Source organism: Nicotiana sylvestris, chromosome 1, assembly GCF_000393655.2.
Source record: "Nicotiana sylvestris chromosome 1, ASM39365v2, whole genome shotgun sequence".
NCBI lineage: Eukaryota > Viridiplantae > Streptophyta > Magnoliopsida > Solanales > Solanaceae > Nicotiana > Nicotiana sylvestris.
The window spans coordinates 15,327,952-15,338,887 of NC_091057.1; the positions used below are offsets into that span (position 1 = coordinate 15,327,952).

The 10,936-nt window shown below is 36.9% G+C and overlaps 1 protein-coding gene across 5 annotated transcripts; it reads right to left on the minus strand.

The window, feature by feature from the left end:
* Positions 1-1,912: 1,912 nt before the first annotated feature.
* Positions 1,913-7,655, minus strand: LOC104219244 (pentatricopeptide repeat-containing protein At1g04840). 5 transcript variants are annotated; one of them, XR_709230.2, is made up of 5 exons: positions 6,342-7,655; positions 5,409-6,245; positions 4,000-4,066; positions 3,642-3,799; positions 1,913-2,860 (listed from the first exon to the last, which is right to left on the minus strand). XR_709230.2 is itself a non-coding variant. In XM_009769889.2 (3 exons), the coding sequence occupies exons 1-2, from the start codon at positions 7,531-7,533 to the stop codon at positions 5,413-5,415; spliced, it is 2,025 nt and encodes a 674-aa protein (XP_009768191.1). In that variant the 5' UTR covers positions 7,534-7,655; the 3' UTR covers positions 1,913-2,860; positions 5,409-5,412. The 5 variants fall into 5 exon arrangements, 2 of the variants coding, with proteins under 2 accessions (XP_009768191.1, XP_009768192.1); XR_709229.2 differs by having other exon boundaries at positions 3,642-3,882; XR_709233.2 differs by lacking the exon at positions 4,000-4,066.
* Between the last annotated feature and the right edge of the window lie 3,281 nt (positions 7,656-10,936).

Genomic DNA, 10,936 nt, shown 5'->3' on the forward strand with positions numbered 1-10,936 from the left:
ATTTGATCATGGCAAGACATAAAAATTTTACCACTTTGGGTGGTTATAATATCTTTCAAACTTCATTAGAGTTACAATCACAATTTATCGTCTTTGCTTGTATTTAAAATCAAATTACAGAATGTCAAGAATTTGAAAGAGAAAAGTAAAATACTTACCTTAAATCCAGAATTTAATCATGAAGGAAGTTCATAGAACAATTGACAATCATTATGCGCAATCCCAAAGCTTCTACTCAATTGATTAGAGTCTCGTGCTGATAACGTGTTATGAAACAATAAAAGAAGAAGAAGAGTATTGCAGAGAAAAGTAGAGAGAAGAGAATTTTTATTGATATGAGATGAATTACAATGGAATAGAATCCTCTATTTATAGGGAGAGATTGGCTTAGCCACCAAGTAATAAACCCTAGAATCTCTCTAAATATAGACATTCACCTTAAATAAAATTCTATTTATAACAATTTGAAACTTTTTATATAAATATTATCTTAGTTATACCACTTTTTTGATTAATAAAAATAACATAAGAGATATGTAAATAAAAAGTTGAAAATATTTATAAGATTACCTTCTTCTATTTAAATTATATGTGATTATAAGAGATCATTTTTTCGCGTTGTCACGCTAGATAAATTGTCAAATTATTTTGGCATAATTGTATTATTGATACTCCATCGTATTTTCCTCATATGTTAAAGTCTTTTAGTTCGATAGCTGGTCAAATTATGCCGGAGAAAATAGGATAAAGAGGATATTATTAAACTTTTTTTAAGTTGTACCCCTTTACAATAGTATCGTAAACTTTCTAATCAATGATCATAGTAAAAAGAAAATAATGATGATAATTTTTAATTATTTTTTCCTTATCTTCCTAATAATTCAACTCCAAATCCAATTGTTTCCTATATGAGTATGTAAAGTTCAAACTACCAGTCTTATGTTGTCATATTCCAAGCATTTTCTATCTGTCATTCAATTTAATTTTTTTGAGCAGTCTTACAGTTTTGCTTTCTTTTTTTGACAATTTTTTTTTTGAAAAAAAAATGTTTTCGGTAGATTAATTTAACAAAATAATGTACTTTTCCTTTTTTCTGGTTTAACGTAATTAATAGCTCATATACGTTTCCCAAATTTAGACTAAATAATAGAAATCTTTCCATTAATAGAATTACCAATTTATTATGGAACAAGAACTAAGTTCATCTTTTTAATTTATATTTATATAGTAGATAAGTTACATATAGTCATGATATGGTTTTCAAGTCAAATTGCTAATTATAATATCAGAATGAGAGAGACTAATCGGTTGCCATAGATAATATTTCAGTATTTGTATAAACTAAAGTTCAATATTTGCAAATATTGGCTAGACAATCGGTTTGCAAATATTAAACTTCAGTGTTTGAAATACTGGGAAAAATGAAAATCATATTTGAAAAGTATTATAAAATAGCTAGTTTCACTTACGAATTTTCAGTTTTTTTTTTCAAGTTGAAGTTTATGTACAAGCACAACTCAATTTTTGATATTTTTTTTTTTTACACCTCAAACAAATATTATATGGGCTGCCCCACGGACAAGACATCCCGCGTTCACATAGGGCTCAAGGAAGGGCCGCACCTTAAAGGGTGTAATGCAGACAACCTGCCCTAATGCAACATTAATGGCTGCTTCCACGGCTCGAACCCGCATAAACAACTTTATAGTTGCTCCGAGGCTTCCCGTTCAAACAAATATTATTTGAACGCCTATTAAATTGTGACAAAATAAATAGCATTGACAAAATCCATTCTCACAGATCTCACTTCTCAGAGTTATGATTGCCAGCTTAGCCAACATACTTTTCTGAAATGACTCCCTTCTGATCGCATTTTCATTCTTATGAAAGAACCAGATATTGAATAAACCAATTCACAAATAAACATAAAGCAAACGACAGAGTCAAGCCAATACATTTACCTAATACCAATAACAGTCTATTCCTCCAAACTGTTTTCCACATAAGAAGCAAGAGAAATGTAACAAACTAGCAAATCAAGGACATGATCACTTGCCTCAACTATTTCACCAGCTCCAACCGCACCTCGGCACTTGGAGGTTTGGAGTTGGAGGTGGGGGAGGTCTTCTGAAAAAATGGTGAAATAGAGAGGTGCCTTGTACAAATAAGCACATGTCTATTGTTGCTTCAACCAGGAGGCAGGGCCGGGATTTTGAAGCTTATGAGTTCGGGATTCTAGTTCTTTTAAGTAACCTTCAAAATTAATAATTGTTTACATATTCAATCAATTTCACAAGACAAATACAAGTTTGGACCAAAGTTATTGGGCGTGGCCGTACCCATAACCAACACACTAGCTCCACCATAGGCTTCAACTCTTAACAAACTTCATCTAACCGCGGTATTGGCCCGAGCAGTGTTAGGGTTTGCTTTGTTCCCTGTTCTTGGAGAAGTCATCCAACAAGCAACTCTTATACCTGCTAAGCGGGTGCCACCATTCCTGCTTGACAAGGGCACAAGATATGGGGAGGAATGTATCCTTGAACAGAAGACTCTACTCCTTACCGTAGGTATTCAGGTTGCCACATACATGGCAGTTGAAGTCTATTTGAATCTTCACAAAAGTTTAAGACTATTTGGATCTTCACAAAATGCTCTCCAAGATTGATGATGCCAAGTGCCATTTCCGCTACGGCTATTATCTCTCTTGAAGCTATGAATTGCCAGGAACTCTCATGTGCTTATTTGCAGTTGGAGCAACCGATCGCAAGAAAGCAGTAGATTCTCCACCACCTGGTGTCCTGATAACTTTTGCTCCTTCCAAAACTATGTGGACGCAGGAAAAATGCGCCAGATCTACCTGAGACAAGCAAGAATAAAATATTTAGTTGTATTGCACACCTAGAGAGAGCACCATGAACCACTTAAATTGATCAATGGTCAACACGTTATTAGAATATCAAGTGAATATGTGTCTAGAGTCATCCATGTCTAGATTCATTGCACAAGAATAAGGAAAATTTTATAGAATATTCTATAGGCTACCTTTTCTTGATAACCAATATTCTATAGGATACCTTAGCATATTCTATCTTTGATTTTAGAATATTTACTTACCTAGTTAATGAGAAGCTTTTTTTCTATTTTCACACTCACAGGAAGTCCACGGATATATTGACACCTGCACCGAGTCTCTTGATACCTAGATTATCCATATGTCATAAGATAGCATACTACTATTTCATGTAACATGGATTGATAAGATTGAGTACTGGTACAAAACTATCGATTTGGCAACATGGACGATATGATCATCAAGTTGCCTACAATCAATGATGAATGAGCTAACCATGCACTACCACACAAAGCAAAACAGGAAACAAGGAGAACTAAGAAAATAAAGAGAGATGGAACACCAGGCAGAGCAGTCTTGTCCAAACACCTTTGTCCTTTCTTATTTCACCTTTGGAAGTAATGGCTCTATTATGATCAAAGCAGTTACTCCCAAAATTTGGGAAATGCATTAACTGACTGCGTAAAGAAATTAAGCGAACCTAGTAATTGATCAAGTATAAATTGTTTCCCTTCCATTCTTTAAAGGATGGACAGGGAGTGGTTGGGAAGCTGTACTTAAGACTTGCCTTGGTCCCAAATTTTGGCTACTGTCTGCTGCAAATTTTCCCTGGATGCCATCAGTGTCAGCAATTGAGAACCAAATAGGAATTCAGTGTGCCCATGAAAAGAGTATCTATTTTGAGATGCATGCGCTGACGCACCATTGTGAACTGTGGACTACTACCTGTGAGGAACAAAGAGTAGTGGGAAAGAGACAATCAGAAACCACATCATCCAATCCTTCATGTTTCCTGACCTTATCTTTCCCTGTTTGTCACAAAAAGTTTTCCCAGGCTCACTCCTTTGGTTTAGGTAATGCTATCAATCATAAAAGACACACATTACTGAGAGGAAAACCAAAAGATAACGGAGTTTGAGACAAACCACTTATTTCATTCTATTCCTCAATCAGCATCTCTCCAAGTAGCTCCTCGCCAAATTGTATTCTTTCCTGCAGTAGCGGGAATAGCAATTTGACATAGGCAATTTGACTAATAGTCTAAGACAGAAAATGAGTTCAAGTCTCCCCAAGAGCAAGGTGAGAAGTTCTTGGAGGGAAGGATGCCGGGGGTCTATTTGGAAACAGTCTCTCTACCCTAGGGTAGGGGTAAGGTCTGCGTACCCACTACCCTCCCCAGACCCCACTAAGTGGGATTATACTGGGTTGTTGTTGTTGTAGTCTAAGACAGAAAATGAAGCCAATAAAGAAGACAGGGACCATTAAAACAGAAGGAAACTGGTGCACTATTTGTTAAAAGGGAAAAAGGAAAAATAAGTCAACTTAGCTGTTTCGATTAATGCATCAACCTCGTCATAAATAAGTCCAGATTGTGTAAGAGCACCAACAGCACAAAGAATTGGCTATCCCACTAGAGAAAACGAAAGGACAGCACATGGCTAAGCTCTAGGTATGTGCAATTTACTGTAAAAATTTGCAATCTCCTGATAGAGATAATTGCGCACACAAAGCATGTTCAGATAAATCAGTAAATGAACTTGTTAATGGCATTTCTTCCCCTTGGAATGTCCAATCGTCACATTCCAGCTTTAAACTCTAAAAGAGACACTCAGGACCACTTCCCATACCTTCTCTCTTCTTCTACAGAAATCTAAAACAACTTCTGATAAAGGAGAGTATCACCGAAGTATTTCCTCCAATCACAAAAATCAGAGACCAAAAAGCGACTGGGCAGTTAAGGTTACTATTGCATTCGTGCATAAATTTATTGGTAAAGTAAAAGGTTTCCATGGAACGGAAGTTCCAATTTGTATCCGGGCAGCCTCTTGGTGCTCTGTGGATAACACATAACATATTTATCAATAAAAGTTTCAGAGGACAAAAAACAGTAAACTTAAATAAATTGGCAATAATCCAAATTGGTTTGGTTGGTCTGTTTATTTTTCTGCCTGTTTAAAGAAACTATTGCATGGAATGGATATACCGGATTCATGTAGTGAATCCCAATAGTTTGGTTTTAAAGTATAGTTATTGATGTTCTCATATTACTTTAATGCTTAAGCCAATGAGTAGCAAAAAGAGATTTTAGATGAGAAAAACAAGATCAATTTGCTATTCTTTCATCCTCAAACTAATAGGAAACAAAATCAAAACAAGGCTCAATTAGTTTGGTTGGTCTGATAATTAGCCCAAACCAAAGTAAAACTGCAAGCAACAAAAGGATAGTATACACAACGGCTTCCAGAAATTGCTAGAAGTCCAGAATGACATACGTGACCAGACTAGAGCATAACTAGCGAATTTGAGACGAAATTGCAAGTAAGGCAACACTTACTAGTTCACCAGTAATCTTTACAGGAGCAAACTCCATCTTTGAAATGGTGGAATCTCTTTATATCTCTTAACACAATCACCCTTTCACTCATCTTGCTGACGTACTTCATTAGCGAATGGCAGTCGCCACACACTCTAAGGTTCTTCACAATCATAATGATCGCACCAGGACCAGTACTAATGAGACCAAAAGCAAGTGCTAACTTTTCACTATGACTTCCCAAGGCTCCTTCCTTCTCTTCCTCATCAATGTTATGAAGCACCCACTCGGTTTCAGGCATGTAACCATGTTGTTTAGCTCCTGTAATAATTTCCTCCAATTTCGAGTATATCTCCTGCTTACGTGTATGAGCATTATCACCAGCAACAAATGTATGCAACTGACCATCCACCTCCATCGAACTCCATCCAGGATCCTTGTCAACATTTTTGTTCTTCATTAAACTTCTAACTCTTTCCACATCATCCCATCTCCCCGCTCCTGCATAAACATTAGATAGAAACACATGCCCCCCAGCATGCTTTGGCTCAAGCTGCAGGAGCTTCTGTGATGCAACTTTTGCCATTTCAATGTTCTTGTGAGCTCTGCAAGCAGAAAAAAGTGCACCCCAAATCACATAATCTGGCTCTAAGGGCATACTTTCGATAAATTTAAAGGCCTCGTCCAATCGGCCAGCCCTGCCAAGTAGATCTACTACTACAGCATAATGTTTCATAGTGGGCTCAATTGAGCACTCGCGTTGCATGCTATCAAAGATTTGAAGGCCCTGATCCACCCGTCCAGCGTGAGAGCATCCAGTTAAAACAGCAAGGAAAGAAACTTCATCAGGTTTGATTCCTGCAACCATTAGAAAGAAAAAAAAGTTTTAATTTTTCAAACAATTTTCTAGTTAATCCAAGTAACTCGAAGGACAAAAGAATATATGGAAACTACCAGCTAATCTCATCTGTTCAAAACACCTAAGAGCTTTATCAACATGTCCATGAATTGCCCAACCCCATATCATTATACTCCACGTACGAATATCCTTTTCTTTTAATCCACTGAAAACCAGGCCTGCTGACTCAATATACCCGCATTTCGCGTACATATCAAGCAAAGCATTACCAACTGCTACGTTCAAATGGAGCTTATTGTTCGAAATATTTTCATGAATCTTTCTCCCTGCCTCTAGTGCCCCAGTTTTTGCACAAGCAGAAAGTACAGATACAACTGTTAAACCATTCGGCTTTGTACCTTCTTCCACCATCTTGAAAAACAAATCCAGCGCCTTTTGGTGCAATCCATTTAGTGTTAACCCGTGAATCATACAAGTCCAAGAAACCACATTCTTTTCCACCATCCCATCGAAAAGTTCCATCGCTTTATCGACCTCCCCATTCCTCAACAGCCCACTAAGCAAAGTATTCCAAGAACCTGCATTCCTCTCAGGCATTTCCTCAAACAACGCCAACGCCTTACTCACCTGTCCAGTCTTACAACACCCATTAATCGCGATGTTCCACAAAAGCACACTCTCAGCCTTATTTCTCTCAGGACTTTCATCAAACAGTTGCAGTGCAAACACCACCAACTCAATTTTCACATACATTTCAACCAAACAAACCCTCACAAACACATCATACTCCAATCCCATCTTTAAAACCCCACAATGCACACTCCCACCAACTCCATTTTCACCTAATGCCGTTAAAGATTTTAACACAAACGGGTACGTTAGCCTGTCAGGCTTAACGCCCATCTTAAGCATTAGCTTAAAATATGCAACTGACTTTTCAAAACAAGAGTTCTCCTTCAATCCTCTAATTAAAGCATTAAACAAATACAGATTCGGGTCACGAAAACAATTAAAAATAGACAATGCATAGTCAATGGATTTACGTACAGAAGCTGAAGATATCAGCTGAGTAATGATTCTGCTATTTGATGATAAATTTTGGCGAATGATTTGGGCATGGATTTGTTGGAGTTGATGGGTGTTTTTGCAATTGTGAATTAGAGATATGAAATGGGTTTCATTCAAATTTTCATTATTATTATTCTTAGAGTTATATGAATTATTTGGTGGAGGATTGAGGATTTTGGGAGATCGTTTTGGAACTTTGAGTTTGGGAGTTACTTTCATTTTTGAACAGAGATAGGTTTGTAACAATAAAAAGCAACAGATTCAGAAATGAGAAGGAAAAATGGAAGTAATGCTAGTGCAATGGTGGCGGAAAAAGAATACTAGTAGTAGTACAGTGGTGGACGGAGAGTGACAAAAGATTGTTCTTTTTCTATTTTTTTAAACTTTAAATATTCCCTGCATTCAAAATAAAAAATAAAACATAATACAACAACAAAAACGACTCAGGGAGTAGAGATTATAGGTGTTAAACGGGCGGGCTGGGTTGGGATTTTTTGGACCCGTACGGGTTATGGTCCGAGCCGGTTATGGGTTGGAGCTTACCGGGTTTAACGGGTTCGGATTCATCCGGGTAAAAATTGAACCGTAAGGGTTACGGGTTGAGAGGGCCAGGCCGGGCCGGGTTTAGTGTATTTTTTTTTGTATTTTGTATAACTATTGTAAGTTATATGAATACTTTGTATTAATATAAAGAATACAAGGAAGATGAGAAATAATTGCACTTATACGTTGCAAGTGCTACATTTATTTCAAAATTCAAACTTACAAATTGAAAGGTTTACATTTAACAACAAGTAAATTAAACAAAAAGAGCAAATTCAAAGGTTTTGCATTGCCTTAGTAAGTTCTTCATAATCAATATGAACTGAGTGACCTTCTTCTGGAGTGTTAAATTCAGATGGGTTACCATGTGTTAATATATCTCCAAGTTCCTCGTCTTCTGAGCTATCAACATCTTCACGTCCTTGATTTCTTCGTTCCGATCTAACCCAATCTCTGAAACATACTAAAACTTCCAAAGCATTGCTTCCCAATGAGTGACGAGTGTCTCCAAGTTGTTGTCTTGCTTGGCTAAATGCACTCTCTGATGCAACAGTTGAAATTGGCTCATTCAACACGTCCCGAGCCATAGCGAAAAGAACAGGAAATTGCTTTCCATTCTCATGTCACCATCTCAACGGTGAAAATTTCTTTGTGCGAGTTTCTTTTTGCTTTTGCAAGTAGAATTGAAGTTCATCAATGTTCCTGCTACTGGTTTGAGTGTTAGAAAATGTAGAAAAAATATTAAAACTATCAAGGCCTTCTTCATCATCCACAATAGCAGAAGTGGTACAGTGCATAGTGGGATTAACATTGCCTACACCATAAGCATCATCATCAATTATATTTGCATAATAATTATATAATTGTTGTAAATATTCATTTAGCTTGTTCATACAAGTATATAAATCTGGAGTTTCAGTTGGTCCAATCTCCATATAAGTATATAAAGCATTCATTAATTGGTGACAATCAGACATCTTAATAGAAGGATTTAAAACAGCACCAATTAAGTAAATCGGAGGAATTGGAAAGAAATATTTTTTGAATTTTGCTTGCATTTTTTCAACAACATCCCTATATTTTTCTTTCTTCTTAAATTCAAAGAGTAGAAGAGAAATTTCAGCTATATGTACTAAAGCCATAGTAACAATAGGGTAATATGCTCCAGAAAACTCAACAATAACTGTATAAAATTTATGTAAAAATTTAACAACATCATTAATGACCTCCCAAGTACTAGTTGTTGTCACACCTCCTTTTTCCGCACCCGAGAGGGTATAAGGGAGTTTTTTCCAATTAAAGGACAATCGAAACGGGATTGGTTTATTTATTTCAGAGTCGCCACTTGGGAGATTTAGGGTGTCCCAAGTCACCAATTTTAATCCCGAATCGAGGAAAAGAATGACTCCATATTACAGTCTGCGTACCAGAAATCCGGATAAGGAATTCTGTTAACCCGGGAGAAGGTGTTAGGCATTCCCGAGTTCCGTGGTTCTAGCACGGTCGCTCAACTGTTATATTCGGCTTGATTATCTGATTTTATACAAATATGAACTTATGTGCAAATTTTAACCTTTTACCGCTTTCATAATTATTATTATTAAGAAATGTGAACATCGCTTAAAACATGTCTTCGGACTGCGTCACATGAAATGCACCCACGATCCAGAACATATTTTTATTCAATGTTTTAGGATTTGGATTTGGGTCGCATGAAATGCACACCCGAATTTAAGAAAGTAGATTATTAAACACGCACCTAAAGAGACTATCGTGTTATTATTTCGGGAGGTCGTGAGATTTGCTAAACGACCCACCTCAGGGACTGAATGCTTCAATATATACATCTAACAAGGGCCCCGCAATTTGTGCGTTTTTCTTTATTCGTCGAGGCTCATCTCGTCCTTATTTTAAAAGGATATCCTATAGCAACTACGTTTCATGTCGCGTTTGTCTCTACTAATTGAGAACAGAGACAGTCCTAGTTAATTACATGCTTGCAAGTTATCTATAACAGAATTCTGAGTACTTGCGCAAAATCAGAAGCACGACCACGTACACGATCAGCCAGACGAATATTAAGGGCCCAAATCCCAAACCAAGCAGTAGCGGTTGGGCCTAGGCCACTATTTTTCGCTGGGAGCCTACTTGATTTGCTCAACTTGGGCTCAACCTTCGTGAGGTTGAGATTGCAAGCTCTGTGTTCTATGTCTTAAAGTATGGTTTAAACAGTTATATGAGCCAATTTATCGGAAGGGAAAGAACTATACTAGTAGTGGATAGTTTACATGTTTGGCCTACATTAAAGAGTATGTTACACAATTTAAACCTAAGTCTGAGATACAACCTACTGCATTAGGAGTATTTATCTAACAGCATACATCTACAACTAACATTCAATCCTCAATACATTGATATTTACTAGGCGTGCAAGTTACCTTCAGTATCCAAACAAAATGTAAACTATTATGCATTACATGATATTCAATATAACAGTCTATGCTTAAAGTAAACAATCTTCAATTCTTCTCTTTTTGCATTCATACTCAACTTCAAGTTACATTGACAGTATTAGTCGTGTACCTGGATGTTTGCACAATAAGAAAAGGAAGAGAAAGAGTATCAGCAGCAAGTAACCAACAGCAACAACAGATAGCAACAACACAGCAACACAACCAGCAGCAACTATGTAGCCCACAGGTGCTTGAGCATCAGACAGACAAATCCCAGAAAAAGAGCAGAAAGACAGCAAGAAGCCCAAGATATCGGATGTAACAGCAACAGAAATCCAATGACCACAAAAAGCTTGGCAAACGACCAAAAGCAAAACCACAAAGACAGCCTGATCAACTTGGACTCTTACACAGTTTCTTTTAGACAATACTCATTCACAGTGTTCTGAAATTTATTTCTGTTTTTCCTTTTTCAGTTTTCTTACTCACAGAATCCCTTAAGACTCGAAAAAATGCCCTCCCCTTCTAATGGAAGGTCTGCCTCTTTTATAGCCTAACCTTAACACTTTACAGTCTGTTTGACAACTCAAAATTCCCCCTCCCTGTTGTTTTTCCACTCACTTATT